This window comes from Elephas maximus, chromosome 6 (genome assembly GCF_024166365.1).
Source record: "Elephas maximus indicus isolate mEleMax1 chromosome 6, mEleMax1 primary haplotype, whole genome shotgun sequence".
Lineage (NCBI taxonomy): Eukaryota > Metazoa > Chordata > Mammalia > Proboscidea > Elephantidae > Elephas > Elephas maximus.
The window spans coordinates 138,553,044-138,580,130 of NC_064824.1; the positions used below are offsets into that span (position 1 = coordinate 138,553,044).

The following is a 27,087-nucleotide window of genomic DNA, read 5'->3' on the forward strand; positions in this document are numbered from 1 at the left end:
TGTAAAGCAATGCCTCTGAATCCTCAGCCACCCATTGGCCCTGGTTTGAACCCCACCTGCTCCCATTTAACCCTTTCTCCTCTGCTGGCTCCTAATCCTTGGCCCCATGACCTTGATTTCAATCCCTGTCTTTGCTCCCAGAGATTTGGCGTTGGTCTTGAGCTTCATCTTCAGACCCAAAGAGCTCCACTGAAGCCCCGTGGAACTCAGACCCTATGCTGTCAGTGGCCAGCCAGACCTGCCCTCCCTCATCTCTGCAAGGGGAAGTGGGAAGTAGCCAACATTTTATTTTGTATTTTATCTTACACAAGTAAGGTTTGTCTATACGGCCCCTGGGTGGCACAAGCATTTGCCCTCAACTGCTAACCTAAAGGTTGGTGGTTCTAACCCATCGAATGGAGGAAAGGCCTGGTGATCTGCTTCTGTCAAGATCGTTGTTGTTTCGGGGGTGCGGTAGAGTTGATATTTGACTCAGCACCCCCATGTGACAACTGCCTCATAGGGTTTTCTAGGCTGTAATCTTTATGGAAACAGATCACCAGGTCTTCCTCCTGCAGAGACAATGGGTGGGTTCTAACTGCCACCTTTCAGTCGGCAGCCGAGTGCCTAGCTGCTGCTACCAGGGCTCCTTTTCATTAAGATTAAAGCCAAGAAAACGCTATGGAGGACTTCTACTCTGTAACTCATGGGGTCACCATGAGTCAGAATCGACTCGACGGCAACGCGTTTGGTTTTTGGTCTTCAGTGCCTGCCTAACATCTGGGTGGCCCAGGCAATGTTGTTGCCATTTCCCTACTGTGCCTGAAAAATTCCTCCTCTCCTCCTGTGCCACAGTCTGGGGCGCAGGGGGTAGGGGCAGGGACAGAGAAACCCCCTCTACACTCTTAGACATGTCTGTGCAGCCTGGGCTGTCTACAACTGCCTCTCACTGCAATCCAGCTTGAGGTCATTGCTTGCAGGCACCGTCTGCTAACCGCAGCAATCCATTCTTGAAAATTAGATGTCTGTACAAGAAACACTTTACAGCCAGATATTTCTCATTATTTTAAATGGGAAGAATTAACATGCATTTTTTTAATATGTTAACTAGATTCAGAAGAGGACGTAGAAAGAGGGATATCATGGCTGATGTCAGATGGATCCTGGCTGAAAGCAGAGAATACCAGAAAGATGTTTACCTGTGTTTTATTGTAACACTTTCTCCATTTTACAAAGGAGGAAATCTGAAGTGTCAGGGTTTGACTCATCCAAAGACAAACAGCTGGACCGTGAATAAGGAAGACTGAAGAACTGATGCCTTTGAATTATGGTGTTGGCAACGAATGCTGAATACACTATGGACTGCCAGAAGAATGAACAAATCTGTCTTGGAAGAAGTACAGCCAGAATGCTCCTTAGAGGCAAGGATGGTGAGATTATGTCTCACATACTTTGGACATGTTGTCAGGAGGGACCAGTCCCTGGAGAAGGACATCATGTTTGGTAAAGTAGAGGGTCAGCGAAAAAGAGGAAGACCCTCAACAAGATGGACTGACACAGTGGCTGCGACAACGGGCTCAAACAATGCAACGACTGTGAGGACGGTGCAGGACCAGGCAGTGTTTTGTTCTGTTTTACACAGGGTCGCTATGGGTCGGAATTGACTTGAGGGCATCTAACGACAAAGACAAACTGTCCCTTAAAGGAAGAATCTGGATTCTAACCTTGGGCTTCCTTCCGCCTGAACGCATAGGATTCCCTGGCTAATCCCAGCCACTTACTGTGTTCGCATCGGCTTTTAGGTAATGTACTTGCAACGTGTTAGCTGTCCTGTTTACCCGAAGCACATTTTCACATGCACACATCTTTTGACCCAGCAATTCCACTACTAGGAATCCTTACAGAAATCAAAGCAGAGATACTTCTAGATGTGTTGTGTGTATCAGCAAAAGCCGGAGACAATGTGGATGTCTGGAATGGGGGATGGTTCTGGAACTATGGTGTAGCTCCACCATGGAATGCTACACACTGGAAAGGCAGGTCTGGACCTGACGTTACCTGTTCACAGGTATTGTACTTCAGGGCCCGTTACTACGTGGTCCTGCTGTTAGCTATCAGTCAGCCTAGACTCATGGCGATCCCACACACAACGGAAATAAGTGCCGCACAGTCCTGTACCATCCCAGTGACAGGCTGCAGATCTAAACGTTGTGACCCACAGGGTTTCCATTAACTGATCTGGGGGAGGAGATCCCAGGGCTTTCTTCCTAGTCCGTCTTAAGCTGGAGGCCCTGCTCAAGCCTGTTCAGCATTGCAGCAACACGCAAGCCACCGCTGACGGTTGGGTAGTGGCTGCACACAAGGTATGTTGGCCAGGAATCCAATCAGGGTCACCTGTACAGAAGGCAGGAACTCTACCACTGAACCTCCAATGCCTCACGTGTTACTTTGTAGGAGCTAAATACTAAAAAAAAAAAATACTAAAGGATTAATAAATTCAGCTCTCACAAAAACCAACATGCTCTATGTGATACCCCTGGATGTTAAGGATATATTGTTAAGAGAAAGACCAGGTCATGGACTGATAAGGGGTGGGGTTCTGTTTTTGTTGAAAAGAAAAGGGGACAAATGGGAACCCCAATGGTCTGTGTTTATGTTGCAGGTGTGTGGACAGGTGAGGAAAAAACAAAACCAGCTCTTCACCTGGAATTACTAGAGGCATAAGGCTGGTGGGAGGAAGGGCAGGTGATTAATTTTTTTCTTCATACATTTCAGTATTGTTTCTCTTCACCATGGCAAACAGGAATTATGTTCGTAATGAAGTAAAATAATTTATAACGAAAATAATTTTCACATTTGGCTGGTTTCCTTTTATATCTTAACGTTTTGAGGTTTTATCATTTCGACCTTGTAATTTTCACTGTGGAATTAGTCTGTTTTTCTTTTTAAATATTTTTTATTGTTTCTATAGTTAGAAAATTATCGCCCCTCTAGAAGGGAGTTAAATTTTCTATTCTGCTTTCTCCTACTTGTTGGCTTTAACAATGTTTAATTGTACAACTTTGCTACTGAAACGACATTTTGTTCATTTCTTACTGCTTTTTTAATTTAATTTATTTTTACTTCATTTACCATATACTATTTATTTCCATCTATTTTTGTCAGCTCTTGGAGCTGCTGTCTTTGTTTCATTGATCTATGTCTATGCTTTTATAACAGTGTAACGCATTTAATTTCTTGTTCTTATAATACACTTGAAAATCTGGTACCATTTGTCCTTTCTTATTGTTCTGATTTTAATCATAATGACTTTAATGTTTTATGTTTTCAGGTTCAATAAATAATCCTGTTGGGATTTTAATTGGAATTCTGTTATCGCTATAAATTACCTAGAGCAGATTTGCCATCTTTCCATTTACCCGGAAACATGGTGCCTCTTGCCGTTTATTTACCAGTCTTTTCATTTCTCCCATTTACAGACTTTTAAACTTTCATGTAACTCTTAGCTTCCTCTTTCATATTTAGTTAGTCCACCATTAATTTTTTAATAATATTTTATTGTCCATCATTACTTTTTAAAAATGCATTTTTGCCTCTTTAAAATATTTACGCCTCTTATTTCCCTTTCACGTCATGGTATCGACAAAATTTATTTTATGTCACTAACTGTTATTATTATTAGTGACAAAGGGCATCTGTCTTGTTCTTTCTTTTAGTGGGAAGCCCTATAGTGTTTCTCCATTAAGTGTATAGCTGTCATTTTTAAAAAAGTACTTTATGTTTCATTCTTTCATTCATAACATATTTATTCAGTGTCTACTATGTGTCTGGGTGGTACAAAGAGTTAACATGCTCATTGTTAACTGAAAGGTTGGAGGTTCGAGTCCACCCAGAGGCACCTCGGAAGAAAGGCCAGGTGATCTACTTCCGAAAAATCCGTCATTGAAGACCCTGTGGTGTGGAGTCTACTCTGACACACGTGGGGTTGCCGTGAGTTGGAGCTGAGGTGATGGCAATGAAACTCTGTACCAGGCACTGTTCAGGCACTGAGGACAGGGAGTGAACAAAAGACATAAAAACCTCCGCCTTTACTGGGCTTACATTTTGTTACATTCAAAATTAACTCTTTCTGTTTTTAAATTTTTTAAATAAGAGGTGGATATTTAATTTACCAAATGGCTTTCCTGCCTGAGCTGAAACGATCACGCTGCCATTACTGATGTATGTAATGTTGGATTTTCCTACCATTTAACTATTGATGTTTCCTGGGAACAAACACTTGTGGCCTGATTTTGAACCACTTGCACATCTAAACGTACTATCAAAAATAACAACCGAGTCAGAGAGAGGAATCAGGAACACATACAAGCATGTTGGAAATTAATGACTAAAAAAAAAAAAAAAGAATAAGAAAGAAGGAAAACAAATTCACAGCACATCGGCGTGTTCAGGGAAATGTTCAGTAACGTGGGCTGGAGCCTCTGAGTCCCCTCTCCCAGATCCCCTAGGAAGGATAACTGAACAGGAAGTAGAGAGCAGCGCTGGGAGGTGGTAACCAAGGAAACGCATCTTCCAAACGAGGCATCTTTGAGGAATCCCTCCAGACGGGGCTTATCACAGCTCCCTCTTCTGAGGAAGGACGATGTTCCTGGGCTGAAGAGCCTGAGGAGCGGGGGCAAGCCACATACACCCGCTGCGTGGACAGAAAACGGAGTGGGGGATGTATCCCCTGGGCCCTGGTCCACACTGAGTGTTAAAAATAATCAATTTTCATTAAGCAAATTAAAAAAAAAACCCATTGCTATTGAGTGGATTCTAACTCACAGCGACCCTATAGGGCAGAGTAGAACTGCCCCATAGGGTTTCCAAGGACGTAACCTTTACGGAAGCAGACTGTCACTCACATCTTTCCCCTGTGGAGTGGCCGGTGGGTTTGAACCGCCAGCCTTTTGGTTAGTAGCCGACCACTTAACCCCCATGCCAATAAGGCTCCTTTTTGGTCAAATACGTAAAGGAAAAACAACCTTCCAGTGTTATTACATGGACTTTCACTTAGCTACTAATACAGACAAATATTTTTTTCCATAGGTTCACTGGACATTTGTATTTCTTTTTCAGTAAACTGTCCAAGTGTGTCTTTATCCATTTTATTTTTCCTTTTTGGTCTTTTAAACAATGAAGCCTCTTTTACTTTAAGTAAATTCACTACACCTTCTCACTTTTTTTTTTCTCACTTATTGACCATCTCATTATCTGACATTTTTTACAACAGTAAAAAATCTACTATCTGACTATTTTGCACATTAACGATGTAAAGCTGACAGTAACAAACAGTAATGAACACTGAGGTGTGAGGCGAGAGTAACACTGGCTGTGATGATTATGTATCAACTTGACTGGGCCATGATTCTCACTGGTTTGCCAGTTATGTAATGATATAATTTGGGAGATATGTAAAGATGTGATCATCCTCCATTTTGTGATCTGATGTGGTCATCCTTCATTTTCACTTAACACCGATTTCACATAATGACCTGGTCTTTGGAACCTAACCATGTCGGTAAGTGAGGAAAGGGTGTGCTTTCTTTGGTCTGTTTATTTGTATTTGTTCTAGCTTAAGGTTTTAAGGTACTTTTGACCACACAGAGGATTTTATTGTTCACGTAGGCCCATCTACTGATGGGTCTTCATCCTCTCAGCCATTGGCGTCATGTCTGGTAAGGGCTTTCTGTCTCTGTAAATTTTGAAACACCACCAACAAGGCTAAAGGGTGAGTGCTACACTGGAAAAGATGCTGTGTGTGATGGATAAGGGCTAGTAGATGTCTAATCCAAGCCATGGTCTTTCAGTCACCTCATATGATACAAAAGTTGGATAACAGAAAAGAAAGACAAAAAAATTGATGCGTTCAAACTGTGGCTTTGGTGAAGAATAGTGAATATACCACGGACTGCCAGAAGAATGAACAAATCAGTAAATCAGCCTTAAAGAAAATATAACCACAATGCTCCTTAGAAGTGAGGATGGCGAGGCTTGGGCTCCCTTACTTTGGACTTGTCATCAAGAAAAACCAATCTCTAGAAAAGGACATCATGTTTGGTCAAGTGGAGGGCCAACAAAAATGAAGGAAACCCTCTATGAGAGGGATTGACACAAGAGCCGTAACAATCGACCCAAACTTACCAACCATCACGAAGATGGCACAGGGCCGGGCAACTCCTTGTTCTGTTATACATGAGGTTGCCATGAGTCGGCGCCTTCTCGAAGGCGACCAATGACAACAACAACACACTCTCACCAATCCACACATGCAAGATGAACAGGCCAACAGAAGACTGACGAAGAACGGACGCAGGTGGTTCCCTCGAGAATCACAAATCGCTTCACTTGTGTTGAAGACAATACGAGTAGATGCAAGAGACTTTTTTAGCCTTAGACAGTGAAGAGGACAACAACAACAACAACAACAAAAAAAAAAAACGAGCATCCGGGAGAAGGGAAACCCTCACTCTCAGGTACTGCTAACGGGAGTGTAAACTGGTACAAGCTTTTTTCTACGGAAAAAAAAAATTTCTGTCTCTTCAGTTATATAGGGTAGGAAGTAACACTACAGCCTTTTCTTCATGCCAGGAACAGTCTCCCCCTGTCCTCACTCCACTCCCCAGAAATCTGGTGGGTGAGAAGCGAAGCAATGACTGGAAAATGTGCATTCATTCATTCACCCCTCTCATGTTTATCGAGTACCTATGTTGTCGTTGTTGGTCGCCGCTGAGTTGACTCCGACTCATTGCGACCCTGTGTGTGCAGAGTAAAACTGCTCCATAGGGTTTTCAAGACTGTGGCCTTCTGGAAGCAGATTGCCACGCCTGTCTTCTGAAGCACCTCTGGGTGGGTTCAAACCACCAACCTTCAGCTAGTAGTTGAGTGCTTAACGGCGCACCCACGGACTCCTCATTGAGTTTCTATTACTTACTATCTGCTCTAGGCACCGGGGGTGCAGGGGTGAATGAGGCAGACAGACTCATGAAGCTTCTCTGTGACCTGGGCGAGACAGATCACAAAGAAGCAAGTGAGGTCAAAGCCACATGGAGGTGAATGTTATGAAAACAAGTAAGTCAGGGCCAGGGGTGAGTAGGTGGGTGACTCGGGGGTGTGGGCAGGGTGCAGCTGAAAATCACGGTCAGTCCCTACCATCTCTTCCCCACTTCCTCCTCTGAGCACATGGCCGGAGAATGAACTAAGGTCAGTCCGTCTGCAGACTTAGCTACCGTGCCTCCCTTCACTGCTATCTCCCTGCTTCCACAAGGATGGCGTTAAGATCCTGAGATTTGGATTGGGGGAAGGGTGGGAGTGCTAACCCAGTGTTTCCCGGATGATTACACCGGGGAATCAAGCCCACAAGCTGCTGCTAACCCTGCTGCTAACCGAAAGGTTAATTCTGCTACTGCTTCTTTTCACAGAGCCCCTCAGGGAGGAGGGCCGCTGCAGGGAGGAGGGACGCTGCAGGGAGGAGGGGCGGTGAATGAAGCAGAGTGCCACCTATTAACATCTAACACCATCCCTGCCAGGATACCCTCTACCCACCTCAGCTCCTAAGAATAGATTGAATTTCTTAGAAACAACTCTGAAAGAATAAATAGCTTTAGGATGTCTAGCTTAAGGAAGAGAAATAAGACGTATAAAGTTCCATACCATTAGAGGAAAACAATGAATAAAGAAAAACTGATCAATTCCACAAAGGGCAAGAAAGGAAAAATAAAAACAAAACAAAAAAAAGCCTGGAAAAGTTCAAATTCAATTAATATGTCAGGAATATGGCCAAATATATTAGCATTCCCGGTAAATAGGAATGGGATAAAGTTACTTATTAAAAGAAAGAGACCCTCAGAATGGAGATGCTGTGGCAAGGAGTTTTAGGCAGGGCTTCAAACTGGTTCATTACGGCTTGGGCCCCTGCTGAGAATTTGCATTTTAACCCCCCCCTCAAAAAAAACCCCCAAGCCCATTGCTGGCAAGTTGAGTAGAACTGCCCCACAGAGTTTCCAAGGAGCGAGCGCCTGGTGGATTTGAACTGCCTACCTTTTGGTTAGCAACCGTAGCACTTAACTGCTACACCGCTGGGGTTTCCTTTTCACTCCAGTTACACTAAATCAGAATCTACTTTTTATCAAGAACCCCAGGTGATTCTTACATATAATAAATTTTGAGAACCACTGCTCTCCTAGTGGTTCTCAGAACTGGACCCTAACCAGCAGTATTAGCATCACCTGGGAACTTGTTAGAAATTCAAATTCTCAGCAGGGGTGCAAACCAGGAAGAACTGGTCCAAAGCCTAGTTTTAGAAAGGTTGGTCCCCCATTTCTACCCATATTCTCAATTCTTTGTTCATCTGATATGGATTCAGTACTGCTAAGCGTTATTCAGTCTCAAGTTCAAACACTCTGGCAAACCATACCACCACCCTCCGGATTCTTCCAGAGCTGCTACTCCTGACTTAAAAAACAGCTAAATAAGTAAAATGAATCTAGCTGTATTGTGTATACGAGAGATACATATGGAACAAGTTACACAGAAAATTTCAAAATTAAAGAGATTAAAAAAGGGAAACAACAGGCAAACGCTAACAGAAACAAGTAAAAAAGTAGACAGCAAAAAAAAAAAAAAAAGGAGAAAAAGAAATTTTACATTGATAAAGGTTGAAAATCCACCAAAAAAAAAAAAAATCACGAACCTAACAATATATTTTCCAAATGTGTAAATTAAAACTGCTGGAAAAGAGAGGATAAACCATCAAGCTCTGATCACAGTGGGAAAAATTGACACTCCTTTCTCAGAAGTGAATAATTGACTTCTGAGAATTAGAATAAGTAGTTAGACTACAGAAGATTTGAAGAACACAACTAATTTGATCCAATAAATTAATATGGAACTTTGTAAACTCTGGACTAAGAACATGCATTCTCTTCACAACGTGTAAAATGTCCACAAAAGCTGACCCTCCGTTACACTACAGACCCTACAAATTCCTTCAAACAGAAACCATGCAGGTCACATTCATTCTCCACAGTGCCATTTGAAATGTGACTTATTTTTGGATAGCCCAGTTTTGCAGATTTGTTTGAATAAATTACCAAAAAAAAAAAAAAAACCCCAAAGTTAAGAAAACCCAAAACTCTCTCCCCAAAGCCTCTCCACAGTAATATGCTCCCTTCTCAAGCAGTTCAGTGCTCAGACCTTGAGGTCACTGTGTCCTGTAATCCTTCCAACAACCCTATGAGGTAGGTGCTGTTCTTGGCATTGACATTTTTCAGATGAGGAAACTGAGGCTTAGCAAGTTTGAGCGACTTAAACCCATGACGATCGACTCCAGGATCCATGGGTTCAGCTGGCGGAGCTGAGCTGAACGGCCAAGGAGAGCACACGGTCGGTTTGGATTCCAATAACCAAGCCTTAAAAGAAGGCTTTATACGCGCTGAAGAACCTGTTTGGGAGGCTATGTGCATAACGAAATAGGGTTCTATTGGGAAAGGAAGAAACCTGAGGTTGCTGCCATTAATTAATCCAGCTGCCGTGGAGCTGATTCCTACTCACCGGGCACTATGTGCTTCAGTATAGGAGGGTGCTCCATAGGGTTTTCGATGGCTAATTTTTCAGAAGTAGACTGCCAGGCCTTTCTTCTGCGGCACCTCTAGGTGGACTTACATCTCCAACCTTTACCCTGAGCGCATTAACCATCCGTACTACCCAGGGACTCCATCACGAATTAGCTGTGTGATCTGAGCAAACTATGGCGTCACCGTGAGCCTGGTTACTCTCCTTCTCTGGAAAATGCTGGAACTGACCTAAGTTTACTCATCCGGTCATTCAAAAATAAAATATCCTGTGCCTATTAGGCAATTATTATTAGACAATGTTGGGTTAAAGTTCCTTTCAGTTCTAGAAACTATAATTTACACATGGCAAAAGCTGGTGGGGGAGGGCAGTGCTCATTTCTTTCCAAATCCATTCAATGATTGATGCCTACTTTCTTATCAAAATGTGTTGAATGTAGCCATTTGCCTTTATATTCTTTTACTTGAGGAAGCTTGAGGAGAAATACACCCGCACCTTATATATCTTTCAGTTAGCACATGTGAGCTACAGAACATTTGGTAGAGTTAGGGCCTATTAAAATTTATGCATATTGTCAAAAATTCTTGCCCAAATGTGAAAATGACCGGCTTCAGCATTCACCATGATTTAGAAAGCAGGATCACTCAAGCGATCAATCTTCCCCCGAGGCCTGACCCTGAGCTTCAGAGGGTCTCCCCGTGGCAGGCTCACAGGACAGAGATTTATCCGCGTTTCACCAAGTATGAAAAATATATGGATGGCGGGGTTTCCGGCCGGTCCCCCCAAAGTCATCCAGGCGCCTCCATTAGTGTCAGCAGGCTCGTAAATTTTTCCTGCGTTCTAAGGAAAGCAGCTTGTGCCACTGCACAGAAGCCTCCAAAGGTGTCACTTGCCGCCTATAAATTCACTCGCACTCAATAAAGGCAATTAACTGCACATGGACTTAATTACTGCGCCCCGCGCCGGGAAACCAGGGGGCTCACCATTTCTTAAAGCAGAGGAGGGAAACGGGAGGGTGCAAAGCAAGGTTGTGGCACGTTACCTTCCACATCTGATTTACTCCTTGATTTTTCTTCTCAGTAAAACCAAACCACTGCTGTCGAGTTGATTCCAAGCCACAGCGACCCTATAGGACAGAGCAGAACTGCCCCACAGAGTTTCCAAGGAGCGCCTGGTGGAGCTGAACTGCCAACCTTTTGGTCAGCAGCTGTAGCACTTAACCACTGCTCCGCCAGGGTTTCCTTCTTCTTAGGGGGGCTTTAGAAGCAGTTATCGCTCAAGGCTGAAGCCTCCTTCTTGGTCTGCAAGGATTAGCTTTGCCTGGACTCTACAAGAAGCGCCCTGCCCTGAGCCCCCTCCCGTTTTCTGCTATGAGGGACAATATGGGGCTGGTTATGTAACTGGCTGTTTCGATTCCGGTTACTCTGCTGAGGAAATGACGCATACGCTTTATTTTAGCCTTTCTTCTACTCGACGGCAATGGGTTTGTTTTTTTGTTTTTTTCTACCTTAAACATTTATTTGTGTAGGAAAATCAATACAAGGGCAGGGGCAGATTAATTTCAGAAGGGCTGGAAAGACTTCCTACTCAAATGCTCCATCATCAGTTTTCGTTTGTGTTTCCATTGTTTCAACCTTGTCGTTCAGCCATTAACCCTCCCTCCTTAATAGGAGTAAAAACACCGAAACCAAGCCAGTTGCTGTGGAGATAACTCCGACTCTTGGCAACCTCACGTATGTCAGAGTAGAATTGTGCTCCACAGAGTTTTCGGGGCTGAGTTTTTTGGAAGTCGATCACCAGGCTTCTCTTCTGAGGTGCCTCTGGGACGGACTTGAACCCCCAGCCTTTGGGTTAGCAGCTGTCTTAGTTTCCTAGTGCTGCCGTAACAGAAATACCACAAGTGGATGGCTTTAACAAAGAGAAATTTATTCTCTCATAGTCTAGTAGGCTATAAGTCCGAGTTCAGGGCATCAGCTCCAGGGGAAGGCTTTCTCACTCTGTCAGCTCTGGAGGAAGGTCCTTGTCATCAATCTTTCCCTGCACTAGGAGCTTCTCTGTGCAGGAACCTGGGATCCAAAAGATGTGCTCTGCTTTCTTGGTGGCATGAGGTCCCCACTCTTTGCTTGCTTCCCTGTCATCTCTTGGAAGATAAAAGGTGGTACAGGCCACACTCCAGGGAAACTCCCTTTATATTGGATCAAGGATGTGACCTTAGTAAGGGTGTTACAATCCCACCTTAATCTTCTTTAACATAAAATTACAATCACAAAACAGAGGACAACCACACAATACTGGGAATCATGGCCTAACCAAGTTGACACATATTGGGGGGGACGCACTTCAATCTGTGACAGCAGCAGAGCACGTTAGCCATTTGCACCATCCAGGGGCTCCTTTGAAGGAGCTGGTCATTTTGGTATTCAGATACCAGCAGGGTTGCCCAAAGTGGGTAGTTTTCAGCTGAGCTTCCAGACGAAGACAGACTAGGAAGAAGGACCTCACGATCTACTTCTGAAAAAATTAGCTGGTGAAAACCTTATGAACAGCAGCGGAACATTGTCTGATATAGTGCTGGAAGATGAGCCCCTCAGGTTGGAAGGCACTCAAAGTACAAATGGAAAAGAGCTGCCTCCTCAAAGTAGAGAAGACCTTAATGACGTGGATGGAGTCAAGCTTTGGGGACCTTTCATTTGCTGATGTGGCATGACTCAATATGAGAAGAAATAGCTGCAAACATCCATTAATAATCAGAGCCTGGAATGTACGAAGTATGAATCTGGGAGAATAGAAGTTGTCAAAAATGAAATGGAACGCATAAACATTGATATCCTAGGCATTAGTGAGGTGAAATGGGCTGGTACTGGCCATTTTGAATCAGACAATCATAAGGTCTGCTACGCCAGGATGACAAACTGAAGAGGAATGGTGTCACATTCGTCATCAAAAAGACATTTCAAGGTCTATCCTGAAGTACAACGCTGTCATTGATGAAATAATATCCATATGCCTACAGGGAAGACCAGTTAACACGACTATCTATTATTGAAATTTATGCACCAACCACTAATGTTAAAGATGAGAAAATTAAAGATTTTTACCAAATTCTGCAGTCTGAAATTGATCAAACATGCAATCAAGATGCATTGATAATTACTGGTGGTTAGAATGTGAAAGTTGGAAACGAGACTTTGTCTCAGGGAATTTGGACACATTATCAGGAGGGATCAGTCCCTGGAGAAGAACATGATGCTTGGTAGAGGGTCAGCAAAAAAGAGGAAGACCCTGAAGGAGATGGACTGACATAGTGGCTGCAACAGTGGGCTCAAGCATAACCATGATTGTGAGGATGGCGTGGGACCAGGCAATGTTTCGTTCTGTTGTACACGGGGGTTGCTGTGAGTTGGGAACTGACTTAATGGCATCTCACAACAACAACATCTCTGTATGATGAAATTACAGACGTGTTTTATTTTCTTCTTTAAACTATTCTCTGTCTTGGGAACCTTCTACAATAAGCAGGCATTGCTTGTCTCATTAGAAAAGAATACTTCATTAAAAATAATTTGGAAAAAAAAAGTTGGAAATTGACTTAAAAAGTAAATCCTAGTGTAACCCCATTTGGCAACTATAAATATTGATTAAATGAGCTAAGAAAATGTATTTTGAATTGTGTAAGTATATATCAATTTTAAGGAGCCCTGGGGCCACAGTGGTTAAGTGCTCAGCTGCTAACCGAAACGTTGGCGGTTTGAAGTCACTACGCGCTCTGCCTGAGAAAATGGGACAGTCTGCCCCTGTGAAGATTATAGCCTTGGGAAAGCTATGGGGCAGTTCTACTCTGTGAGTCACTATTGACTGTGAGTTGGATCGACTCAACAGCAACCAGTTTGGGTTTGTTTTTTTTTTTTGCATAATAATTTTAACTTCTAATCATTTGTTTAGTTGTCATTTGGGGTTAATCCTGATTGGTCCTATTTCAAAAGATAATATTTAGTTTTTATTTGTCTTTGATTTAAAAAAGCAAGTAAAAGGATTTTTTTTTTCCGCCAAAGTCAATCAAATAAAAGTAATCCAATTACAGAAGTAAATTTTCCCTGGACTTTCCATGACTTCAAGAGGAGTCTTCAGGTCTTTGTGAATCACACAGAGCACACCCAGAGAGCTACTCCAACTCAGCCCCCAAACTGTCAGGTTCAGGGATGCCGGGCCGAAGGGCCCTCCAGGAGGCTGTCCAGCAAGGCTGGATCTTCAAAGGGAGTCCATAAACTATGACTGAAGGGACCACTCCCGGACTGACCCACAGGGCAGGCCCCAGTCTCCCAAGGCCCTCTGGAACCTCAGTTAGGGGGAAACCTCTCCCATGTACAGCCAGCTACCGGCTCCTCATTCTTTCATCAAAAGACAAATTCCAAAATTGTTACGAAGACAGCATTATTCTACTTTTCTAAAATTAGGGATTTTTAAAATTTAAAACTATTTTGGACTATCCCAAATTCATTGCTTTTCTTTCTTCTTTTTTAAAATATATTTTAATGAGGGCTTTTATTATGAAACCAATACTCATTGGGGGATAAAAAGAGACAACCAACAGTACAGAAAAATATGAAATAAAAAGTAATATGACTACTCTGGTTCCCAGAAATAGCCATGCCAACAGTTCCTGGGTATCCTTCCAGAAATTTTCCACACATATACAAACATACATTTAATAACTTAAATGTGTGTGTATGTATATGTGTGCGTGTTTAACTTATTTGGGGACTGTAATTGTACAGAGTGCTTTTGACTTGCTTTTGTCACTTAATAAATCAGGTTTTGAAATGTCTGTATAAAAATAAGGAACCACTTCATTGATAGGAAACGTATTTTTGAACACCGGTTCTGTGAAGTTACGAGTGATATTTGGGAGTCCGTGAACACAGGGCCTCTAATCCTCATTAACAATGAAAGTGAAGGTTTTAATTATAAGCCCCAGTGATTTAATCAGCAGACCCCACGCTGCTGAAATAATGCCTTCTACCTAAATCCCAGTGATTGCAGTTGCATACAATTATCCCAGATATCTTTTCTCTAGATTCGATTATGTAATTGGCTAAGAATCAAAAATTTCAGTACCATTAGCTTGCACAATTCATTGCTTACAAGTGGTATTCTCCCTTTTCTTCTTAGCACTAGGCACAGTCCCAAGGGAGCTTACAGCTTATTTAAGAAGGACATGCATGAGTAAGCAAAGGAATCCTGGTGGCACAATGGTTAAGCACTTGGCTGCTAACCAAAAGGTCAGTGGTTCGAACCCACCCAGTGGCTCTTCCAGAGAAAGATGTGGCAATCTGCTTCCGTAAAGGTGACAGCCTAGGGAACCCTATGGGGGCAGTTCTACTCCGTCCTATAGGGTCGCTATGAGTTGAAATTGACTCAGTGGCACCTAACAACAACAGATGGCTGGAATACAGTGTAAATAATAACGGCTCACACATGTGGTCTAGCTCTACGTTTGTCAGCAACCACTGGAGTAGGTACTATTCTTGTCCCCCATGTTACAGACGAGGAAACCGACCCACAGAGAAGCGACTTGCCCATGGCCACACAACTGTTTTGTGCGGAGCAAGGATTTCAGCTCAGACAGTGTGTGTTCTTAGTCTTGTAAAACTGCCTGGGGGAGGCACGTGGAGGCCGGTCAGCCCAGGGAAGAATTCAGGGAGAGTCGGACTGCTATTCTGAGGAGCCCACGCTCACCTTGAACAAGGAGGAGTTGGAGAGGCAAAATGGTAGGGAAGGGGAGGACAGAAGGTGGACAGCTAGGGGCCCCATGAGGTCCCTGAGCCCCACTTTCCAAGGGCCATAGCCCAACAGTGGTGAAGGTTGACACCCCAGCAGAAAGCCCAGTGGTCGAGGGAACCCCTGAGTCTGTGGGTGGTGTGTGTCTTCCACCATGTGCGGCGTGGGGTGCAGCAGGATGGCAGGAAGTAGAGGGGCCCTGCTAGATGGAGGGTCTAGGGGGACTGCCCGTTCTGTGAGGTCTGTGCAGGTACCACCTTAGCTCATGGGGGCTGTGGACGGCTGAGAGGACCAGCAGCAACTGGTACATGGTATTCCAATCAGGTTACCTACAAAGTGCTTGTTCTACTATGTGGGAAAAATGCTGTAATAAAGACTATCTTTCAAAAGTCTCCTTTTGTAAACAAGTTTTAATCCCCTAACATTTCATTTGAGTCCCTTGCTGGTGCAAACTGTCAAGTGCTTGACTGCTAGAAGGAAGGTTGTTGGTTCAAACTTGCCCAGCAGCACAGCAGAAGACAGGGCTGGCAATCTCCTCCCCAAACGTCACAGCTTTAAAACCCTACGGAGCAGTTCTACTCCGCACACATGGGGTGGCCATGGGGTGGCCATGAGTGGGAATCGGCTCCGTGGCAGCCAACAACAACGTGTCATTTAAGGGACTTCAGCAAGGTGATGACCCGAACTGTGGAGGCCTGGGGACCTCATGCCAGGACCGCTACCCACCCAGCACTTCAAGGGGACCTCATGCCAGGACTGCTACCCACCCAGCACTTCAAGGGGACCTCATGCCAGGACCGCTACCCACCCAGCACTTCAAGGGGACCTCATGCCAGGACCGCTACCCACCCAGCACTTCAAGGGGACCTCATGCCAGGACCGCTACCCACCCAGCACTTCAAGGGGACCTCAGGCCAGGACCGCTACCCACCCAGCACTTCAAGGAGGCCTTGGGCCTGAGTGTCAAGTTCCTGGGAGTCAGCAGCCTCAAAGGACGACAGCAGTCAGGGACCGTGACGGAGAATCGGAGCCTTGCACAAGCAGAGAGGCTGGCCAATCTCCAGCAAAAGGAAGGGCAGCACGGCCTCGTTGTGGCTGGGCCCCGGCTCCGGCACCTTGGCTGGTGAAGTCCTCCCCCTCCCGCAGCCCTGTCCTCCCTCCTTGATGTTCAGTCCCAGGGGGTCGGAGAAGCACTGTGTGGTTGCTGGGTGCCGTCGAGTTGATTCCGACTCATAGCCACCCTATAGGACGGAGCAGATCTGCCCCACAGGATTTTCTCGGCTGTAATCCCAGTTTTTCTCTTGCTGAGTGGCTGGTGGGTTCAAACCGCCGACCTTTCAGCTAGCAGCTGAGAGTTTAACTGTTGCACCACCAGCGCTCCTTAGAGAAGCTCTATGTGGGCCGTATTTCTGAAAACAGGACGCAAAGCAATTTCAGTGAAACATACAAATAAACAAAAACAATGATTTCATGAATTCTTAACCTTGGCGTTTCACTTTTCTAAAATGAAGCCAAGAAACCTCACGACTCTACATCCATTTGCTTCTGGGCTTAAGAACGTACAACCACCTGGACGCCTGAAGAAGAGCCTGTCTTACGTGCTGCTCGGCCACACAAGCCCACCTGCATTCGATGAACCAGTGCCGGATCTGGTCTTGCAGGCTCTCCTTGATGTCTGGGCCCTCCAGTAACCTCAGGTCATTCTTGATGGTGACCATAGCGTCCTTGTAGCTCTCCTCGTGCTTTATCTGCACTTCGTTCCGCACGGAATTCACCTTCTGGGCCTGGATGAGTGTGGCACTGATTTGGTTAAACTGGGGCGGTGGGTTCTGAAAACATAAGCAAGAGAGTTTGGCATCATAAAAGCTAGACAGCTGGAGACAAATCTTAGAGACATGATTAATGACGTCCTAGCAAAGATCCATAAGGTCCCTGGGTCACGCAAATGGTCTATGCTTGACTACTAAGCTTGGTGTTTCGAACCCACCCTGGGGCACCACAGAAGAAAAGGCCTGGCGATCTGCTCCCGTAAAGATTACAGCCAACGAAACCCCACGAAGCAGCTGTATTCTGTTAAAACACAGACTTGCCACAATGTGGAACTGACTCCATAGCCACAGGTTTGTTTTTTGCTTTTTAACCAAAGATCCACAAGAAATACATGGAGAACAAAAGAATTTGAAATGGTAGGAAATTTTAAAGAAATGATTCTCCACCAGAGGGAGGAAAGATGGGGTTCACTCCCGTACCTTTTTCAGCAGATCAGAATCTGGGGTGCAGGGAGGTGGTTGGCTAGAAAAATGCATATTCAATAAAAAAAATAATAAATCTTAAAAAAAAAAATTCAAAGTACAGAAAGTAAAGCTTTTCCAAATCTTCTTGGTTGGGGGAGAACAAAGAATATAAAGTAAGAAAGTATCGACACGGGAACAAATGAAAAGAGTGTGAGTGGTGGGACTTCGCGAAAAACGACACCAATGTCAGCTCTTGAAAACACCCATTCTGTGGTTGAAGATCTCCAAGGAGACCATAGTCCAGTATCCTCTAGACATTCACTCTAACAGTCACTCTCCTCGGGAGAATGTTCGCCATCAGAATCTGCTGATCCGAGAGTCAACAAAGGCTTGATCATGAAGCCCCAATCCGATGCTCAGCACTACTCCGGCATCTTTAGAGAGTCGTGGTAAGAGAAAATTCAAGACCATTTTAAGGCATGATTCGCGTTCTTTAGGGGTTCCAGAGGAAGTCGGCAGGATTAGATGAACATATGACATCGTCAGGGAACAACGTCGGATCGTGCATGAAAGTGGTACCGTGCGGGTTTGGATAGAAAGAACTAAAGGTCGCCGTGAGTCAGAGCCAACTCGGCAGTGACTAACAACAAGGACGTCCTTACCTGTAGAGGCCTTCACAGGCAGACAAGGGCAAGCCATATTTCAGCACAGTCTTTTCCCTTTAATCCTTAAAAGTGAATTAGTGAGCAGATGGCTCCGATTTGTGTCTCACTGATAGCCCCCTATTACGTGTTCAGCAAACCTCCTCACACTCCGACGATCTCCGAGTGACACAGAGACAAGGCACAGCCCTCCTCTGATTTTCCTAATACCCCTCCTGCGTGGCTGTGGCTCTCTGGTCTCCCAGGTTCTCCCACTGCCCTTCTTTATTGATACATCCATCCTCTGAGGTAGAAATGAGGGTGTGACCGTCCCATTGAACAGATGAGAAAACCGAGGTTCAAAAACCAAACGACGTTCCCAAGTCATCCTGTGCCGATGAAGAAGCCGGCAAGCAGGCTGCCGATTCTCCCCGCCGCGTTTCTCCCACTGCCACACGCTGGGCCGTTAACGTGTGTGTGCTCGCGCGTGTCTCTCCATGTAGACTTTCTCTGACAAATACATTTGAGTCATTTCTAGCCTCCTTCTTTAGATGCTTCTGACATTAAAGGTTATAATATATGTTAATGAACAGCTGTTCCTTTGGGCTAAAATGTCGTTTCTTCGTTACCAACTTTGTCTGGTCACACGGAATTCAAATTTGTGAATTTACCACATAAACGGCAACTCATTTAAAAATAAATTACGACTATTAAAGGGAGAGAGTGAAAGCCACAATATACTATATATTGAAATACAGCAGCTGTAGAATAATGCATCTTAATGAAGGCTTCCCATGTGAATAAACCATTATATTTACAGGCTTTCCACAGCTAATGATCCGGAACCGGATAACGAAACCTACATTTAGAGCAAGGTCCTCTGTCAGCAAAAATATACATATTAATAATTGATGTTGCTGTAAAAATAGGGCAGCGTATGACGCTCCCTGAGTTTTCGGGAAAATAGGACTACATGGTCCATTAACTTAAAATGCTTATCTAATGCTTGATGGGCTTTGTCTTTAAGAACCCTGGTTCAAATTAGCAAGATAAAATGGGCATTTGTCCAAAGGAAAATCTGTTCAATTGATCAGTCTCAAATATACTTGCAAATCAGTGACTTGACGCTGGCAACTTTACAGAGAAGCTCGCTCTCTTGGGGGGTTTTGCTTCTTCATCAGGCTTTGTTGTCACCGAAGGCGAAGACGGAGCAAGGGGGGAATGAGAAGCCGTCTAGTCCAAGCAAATGGCCATCTTGTGGCATCTCTTGGCCTCATAACCGCGGAGATGAATTAGCTCCTTGTAGCTCCGGAACACAGTGCGCCTGCGAGTCCATTAGGAAGCGTGGAGAGGTGCCCACTCCGCCCGCCTGTCATTCTGCAGGCTGAGTCGCTCCTGCCAAGGAATGGATCCTTCTTCAGTTGCCGGATTTCAAGACTGTGCGGGGGAGGGGGCGTGTCTTAGTTTATTAAAAGAACCCATTTTGTTTTGTCATTTCATTTCAGAGTAATGTATCTATATGTCTGTGTTTATACAAATAAACATACTCAAGAAGAGAAGCCCAACAGGAGAAAAAAAAAAAAAGATTGGCTAGAGACCTGGAGCTTATGGTTTTCTTTTGCCCTCTGCTCACTGTAGAGTTAGGGTAAATCTCTATTCTGGGACGCCACAATTTCAGGGGCGCTTAACCTGCCACTCATGTCTCCAGTCCCTACCTGATGCTGAGTGCAATAAGGCAAATCACAGAAAGGACAACTAGTGTATGACCTCACTAACACGAAGAGCCTAGAGGAGGCAAAGGTGTAGAGGTCCGAGTTTAATACTGGTGACCGGGAGGGAGAGGTGGGGAAGAGGCGAGTCGTTGCGTAGGTGGCATAGAGTTTTCGTTTATGGGGATGGAAAGTTTGGCAACGGATATATTGGTGACGGTTGGACAACATGATTGATGTAATTGGGTTTACTGTCTTGTACACGTGAAAAATGTTGACTTGGCAAATGCTGTGTTCTTTATAATTTGACTACAACAAAAATATATAAAATGCTATAAAATAAACCCTCTCATGGAGCTTAAAGTATGCTAGACACTATTTTAAGGAGCCCCGGCAGCACTGAGGTTAAAGTACAAGGCTGCTAACCAAAAGGTTGGCAGTTTGAACCCACCAGCCACGCCGAGGCAGAAAGATGTGGCCCCCATGTTAAGTGCTTCACAAGTATTAACTCATTTCTTCTTTATAACACCCCTATGAGATAGCTGCTATTTTTATCTTTATTTTCCGTGTGAGGGAACTTCGGCACAGAGCGTTCAAGGAACTTGCCCAGGGTCATGCAGCCAGGAAGTGGCAGACTGGAGCTTTGATCTGAGGCATTTGTCTCCAGAGCTGGGTGACTGCCTGCACTCTGCCATCTCTCTTTCCTGATAGATTTCCTGGTGTAAAACACGTGGTCTGAAATGATTTTTTGATTGGTACTCAAGATCATACTTTTAACGCACTAATTTCAAGCTCATAAATTTGAGTAGTAACTAACAACAAAGCCGCCTAAGATATTTTACAACTTGAAGTCAGCTGCACGCGTGTTTTCTGTAGCAACTTACTTAGAAACACTTTGTGTTTTGTTACACAGGAAAGCTAGCAGGCTTCTTGATGGGTCTCCATCGGGTGCCATTGTTCAGTCGTAGTGACAAAGTATTCTAATTTTCCAAGATGATAACCACCACTCACCTGCTTCTGGAAAGCGCATCCATCCCACGCTCCAAGCCCACCCCTCTACTTACAATCGCTCATGAAGTCCCCCCAACGTGAGGTAGGTAGCACTATCCTGATTTTACAGAAGGAGAAACTGAGGCTTGAAGGGAGGGTAAGTCAGTGGCTTGAGGTCCTCCCCACTGGCACACTGCAGAGCTGGGCTTTGAACTCAAGCCCGGCTACTCCTAAAGCATGGCTTCCCAGCTGGTCACCCCGGACGCCTGGTTCTTCCCTCAACATCTGTGAATGACACCATCTGGGCGGCACCCTTCAAAGCTGGCACAGGGAGAGACAAGCACTCATGTCTAGGATACTGCCGCCCTCCCACCCCCAAACACTTAGGGGACAGCTCTTTTTCATTTGAATAACAAAAATAAAGCCCACATACCCCCACACAAAAATCATAAATCATGGCAAATGTGGGGTTTTCTGGTGGAATAAATTATTTTTAGAAAGAACCAAAAGTCATTTGGAGCCAAATACAATGATTAATACATGCCATCAAGCTGGACTATGTAGCTTCTGGTTAAAAATAAAGTGTGATCGTATAAGAGTGGGACTTGGTTCTCTTCTCTGCTCATTTTCTCTTTGATGGCAATTCTGGAAAAGGAGCCCCGATAATGTTAAGTATCAACAGAAGATGGTTACAACATAGGAGAGCTTTCCCAAGGGGACCCCCGGGAGGGGCATTCACTCAGGAGCCCAGGTCTCAGTTCGGGTTATTTGTTAATAAGAAAGAAGCCTAATTTATGGGCTAGAGAAGAATCTAGAATATTAGCTTGTTTCTTGTTCCAAGTTGAAAATGAACAGGGTTTTATGGTCCTTTTAGGATTTGGATGATATGGTGAAAAGTGACGGGTCTTCCCCTTTAATACATGTCCCCCAGTGTTCCTTATTAGAATGCAAACGTTGATAGCTTCGGGGTAACATAAAATACATGATGGTTGCGACTGTAGGACGAATTATTTCAAAGGGGTCCACAGAATGAGACGTATTACATTCATTAAGTTCCCCTCTAGTCGATCCATACCATTGGCTCTGCCAATTAAAATAACTGCACATGGATTTTTGGAGTGCGATTTATTTCCCTTTGTAGATTTTAGAATATAAATATTTAAAATTGCAAATATCTGAAAAATAATGTATGTGATGATGGCAACAGAAACATTTGGCCAGGAATTGGGGGCAGAATGATGCCTCTTGCCATAATTCTGGTTTCAGTGACTGAATAGCCAGTCCTGGAAACCCACCAAGCTTCTCATAAAGATACAGATATAGTTTTGATCAGATAAGTCGATGGTTTACACGTTAGCATCCTATGACAAAATGAAATAATGGAAAAATGAGATTTTAAAATGAATAGACAAAATCTTCATCAGCGATATAGCAGAAGAATATATTCAATTGAAAACACTTCCTGGAACTGTGAAACAGATATTTATGGCTATCAGCCAGCGCACAGAAGATACCATTCTTTAAAAAATTGAATTCATGTATTTCTCCACGGTGTAAAATTTCAACAGAACATGCAATACGAAGAGAAGACATACTGGAAAGAAAAGCAAACTGAAGAAAGTCATTTTTAATATAAAACAGACAAGTTACTCCTTTTATACTATCCAGATTTTGTACTGCTGAAAAACTAATACAAACGTCTTTCACTTGAGCTGAGCAGATACAATCTACAAAGTCAATCTGAACAATCATAGTAAAAAGAGAATTTACCATGTCATGGCTCTGCGTTAGGTGTGTTTCTCAAAGATAGCTTTTTTTCTACATCTTACAGAAAAAAACATACAAAATACTGCTTGGTCCCAAAACTGTGGCGCCTGGACACCCTGCTAACTCAGAACTAAAGCCATTCCCAAAGTCCACCTTTCAGCCAAAGATTAGACAGGCCTATAAAACAAACAATTACACACGTGAGGAACGCGCTTCTTAGTTCAACCAAGTTTACAAGACCACACGCGCAACACTTGGATGAAAGCAAAAACGAGAAGGCAGGAAGGGACAGGAAGACTGGACGAATGGACTCCGGAAACCCAGGGTGGAAAGGGGGAGAGTGCTAACACATTGCGGGGATTGCAACCAATATCACAAAACAATTTGTGTATAAAATTTTGAATGAGAAACTAATCTGCACTGTAAGCTTTCACCTAAAACACAATAAAATTACAAAGAAAAAAGAATGCTTGGCCCTTCCCTGAGTTGCTGGTACGTGGCAGACAGCAGAGGCTCCGTAAATGTACGCTGAACGCAATTACAGGGAAATTTAATTAGATGGAAATTACCGAGCAAATTGTAAAATCTCACGTTAAACTTAGATGACCTTGGATTGAATCTTGGGCTGCTAATTTAATTTTTAGAGTAGAAAGGTGAAGATAACCATTGTTTTTATCATGTCTTCTGTCCATGTGGTTCTTGAAGGTGTTGAACAGAGAAACACTGTCGTACAGTTACCCACCTACCTATCCATACACACCAACGGCCTGGAGATGAACAGAGAAACACCGTCGTACTGTTACCCACCTACCTATCCATACACACCAACGGCCTGGAGATCTTGGGAGGAAAAATGGATTATATTCTACTGCCATTTCCTTTTTTTAAAGTCTTTATTTATTTATTTATTTTTCTGCAAATAACAAAGTAAAATTTGAACATTTCAGAAAACACCTGTAGTCCCCGACTTACGATGCACTCGAGTTACTATGAACTGCACTTAATGACGGTCCTTTTTTTTTTGTACATCTTGTGGTTGGTAATATGTACTACGTACCACCTTGCTGCGTGTAATCTGCTGTTATTATCATTCTCATGCCAGCCCCCAGAGACAAATAATGATCGGATTTATAAAGATACTGATAGTAAAGGCAATAATAATAAAAACTAGAAAAAAAAAAGAGGTATTTGACTTCAGTCAGAATGGACTTACGACAAAGTCATTGGAACCGAACCCCGTCATTAGCCGGGGACTACCTGTACAGAAAATTAGAGCCAAATAAACAAAATTGGTTTGGTTATCCCCTTAGATCAGAAGGCAGTATCGAGCTCCTCACTCATGGGAGTGCCAGTGACTCACAGCAGGAACAGTTGCTGCTTACGACCAGGTAGCTGTGAAGGCAGGAACCTTGGGAGACCAGTGGAATGCTCAACTTGACTGATGCGGAAGTCATGCTGACCACAAGCTCTGTGGTGTGCGATGGAGTTTTCTAAGCTCATTGTAGCTCTTACTGAAGGAAAATGCCACATATAGGTCTTTAACTCTCAGCTCAAGTCACAGTCAAGGAACCAGAGAGCTTCAGTTTCTTTTTCTGTTTGCATTTTTTTTTAATTGTATTTTAGATGAAGGTTTACAGAACAAACTAGTTTCTCATCAAATAGTACACACATTGTTGTATGACACTGGTTAACAACCCCACCACATGTCAACACTCTCCCTTCTCAACCCTGGGTTCCCTATTACCAGCTTTCCTCTTTCCTCCTGCCTTCCAGCCCCTGCCCCAGGGCTGGTGCACCCCTTTAGTCTTGTTTTGTTCCATGGGCCTGTTCGATCTTTGGCTGAAGGGTGAACCTCAGGAGTAACTTCATTACTGATCTGAAAGGGTGTCTGAGGGCCATACTCTCAGGGTTTCTCCAGTCTCTGTCAAGCCAGCAAGTCTCGTCTTTCTTTTCGAGTTAGAATTTTGTTCTACATTTTTCTCCAGCTCTGTCTAGGACCCTGTATTGTGATCTCTGTCAGAGCAGTCAGTGGTGGTAGCTGGGCACCATCTAGTTGTACTGGACTCAGTAGTCTGGTGGAGGCCGTGGTATATGTGGTCCATTAGTCCTTCGGACTAATCTTTCCCTTGTATCTTTAGTTTTCTTCATTCTTCCTTGCTCCTGAAGAGATGAGACCAGTGGAGTATCCTAGATGGCTGCTCACAGGCTTTTAAGACCCCAGACGCTACTCACCAAAGTAGAATGTAGAACATATTCTTTATAAACTACGTTATGCCAATTGAGCTAGATGTTCCCTGAGACCATGGTTCCCACAGCCCAGCAATTCGAACCTTCAGGGAGTTTGGATTTGTCTATGGAGCTACCATGACCTTGCCTTGGACAGGTTGTGTTGGCTTTCCCAGTATTGTGCACTGTCTTACCCTTCACCGAAGTTACCACTTATCTACTGTCTATTAAGTGTTTTTCCATCCCCACCCCCACCCTCGTAATCATCAAAGATTGTTTCTTTTTGTGTGTAAACCTTTTCATGAGTTTTTACAGTAGTGGCCTCGTACCATATTTGTCCTTTTGTGATTGCCTTATTTCCCTCAGCACAATGCCCTCCAGGTTCCTCCCTGTTATGAGAAACTTCACAGATTCATCGCTGTTCTTCATCACTGCGTAATACTCCATGGTGTGTATGTACCACAGTTTGTTTATCCATTCATCTGTTGATGGGTATCTAGGTTGTTTCCACCTTTTTGCCATTGTGAACAATGCTGCAATGAACATGGGTGTGCATATGTCTACTCGTGTGACAACTCTTATTTCTCTAGGATCTATTCCTAGGAGTTGGATTGCTGGATCGTGTGGTATTTCTATATCTAGCTTTCTAAGGAAGCACCATATCATTTTCCAAAATGGTTGTATTATTTTGTAGTCCCACGAGCAGTGCATAGAGTTCTGATCTCCCCACAGCCTCTCCAACATTTGTTGTTTCCTGTTTTATTGGTTCGTGTCAGTAATGCCGGGGCGAGATGGTATGTCATTGTGGTTTTGATTTGCATTTCTCTGATGGCTACAGATTGTGAGCCTTTCCTCATGTGTCTGTTGGCCGCTTCAGTGTCTCCTTTAGTGAAGTGTCTGTTCATTTTCTTTGACCATTTTAGAGCTTCAGTTTCTATACACCAAAAAACCAAACCTGTTGCCATTGAGTTGATTCTGACTCACAGCAACCCTATATATCTGAGTCTATTTCTGTGATATCCCTACATTAAACTCCTCTTTCTTGTAATCACAAGGCCAAGACAGCTGAAAATTTATCACAAAATTTAATTGTGAGGTTGCAGAATGGGAACATAATGAGGATTCACAGCCTTTCTAAGTTTCTCATACGAATGTTAGGAAAACATGATGGATTGGGGATAGAGCCTTGGAATGGGCTCACATGTACCAATTCAAATGAAACTGAGAAATGTGACTGTCGAGTCATTCTGGGCTTCCCTTGCCAGTGGAAACACCTGCCTTCCTGTGTCTTGTCTTCTTGGAAGACTCTGTAGTAATCTTATCTGGGGCTGCTGCATTGTAAGACGATGCCTATTCTCCTCAAGACTCACCTCAAAAACTGTTTATTACCATTGGATTCATTAGACCTGTAGGATTTTGCTGATTGATACTGACAAAACCTGGGGAATATGTGTGGGTTCTAAGACTGTGGAATATAACACTGGATTCGGCCGAGGTTGTTGGTATGAAGGCAATGAGCGAGATTCTCAATTTCCTGTGGTAGCTTGGAAAGCTTGGAAGCTGTTCTAACAGTTTACTTGGTGACCTAAACACAGATCTAATAGGGCCTATATTTAATAAGAAGCCCTGGTGGTACAGTGGTTAAGATCTCAGCTGCTAATCAAAAGGTTGGCAGTTCAAATCCACCAGCCGCTCCTTGGAAACCCTACAGGGCAGTTCAACTCAATAGAGTTGCTATGAGTCAGAATTGACTCGATGGTAGTGGGTTTAGTTTTGGTTATATTTAACGAGGCTGAGACGACCTATGCCCTGGTCATAATGCAGAGAAGGAAACTGGAAGGCTTAGGGAGATCGGCACATTGGCAATGATTTATCAAGTCCAACCTACACACTGATCCCTCAGCCACATCCCTGAGAGGGCCCACAGAACATTCTCTTCACTAAGGTTTAGAGAAAGGCATTAGTGAGGGAGTACTATTGTCAACAGGAGTTCCTGGGTGGTGCAAAAGGTTAAGCGCTCAGCTACTAACTGAAACGTTGGAGGCTGAAAGGTTGAAAGGCCTGGCAGTCTGCTTTCAAAACGTCACAGCCAGGAAAACCCTGTGGAGCTCAGTTCTACTCTGAAATACAAGGGTCGCCATACACCACAAT

General features: G+C 43.9%; 1 protein-coding gene across 4 annotated transcripts in view; it reads right to left on the minus strand.

Moving 5' to 3' along the window:
- The window catches only part of IQCA1 (IQ motif containing with AAA domain 1), a 167,760-nt gene that overhangs the window by 97,800 nt on the left and 42,873 nt on the right, over positions 1 to 27,087 (minus strand). For all 4 annotated transcript variants that reach the window (XM_049888514.1, XM_049888516.1, XM_049888515.1 and 1 more), the window contains one exon: positions 16,993 to 17,198. In XM_049888514.1, coding sequence (XP_049744471.1) covers positions 16,993 to 17,198 — 206 coding nt within the window. The remainder of the gene's footprint in view (positions 1 to 16,992; positions 17,199 to 27,087) is intronic.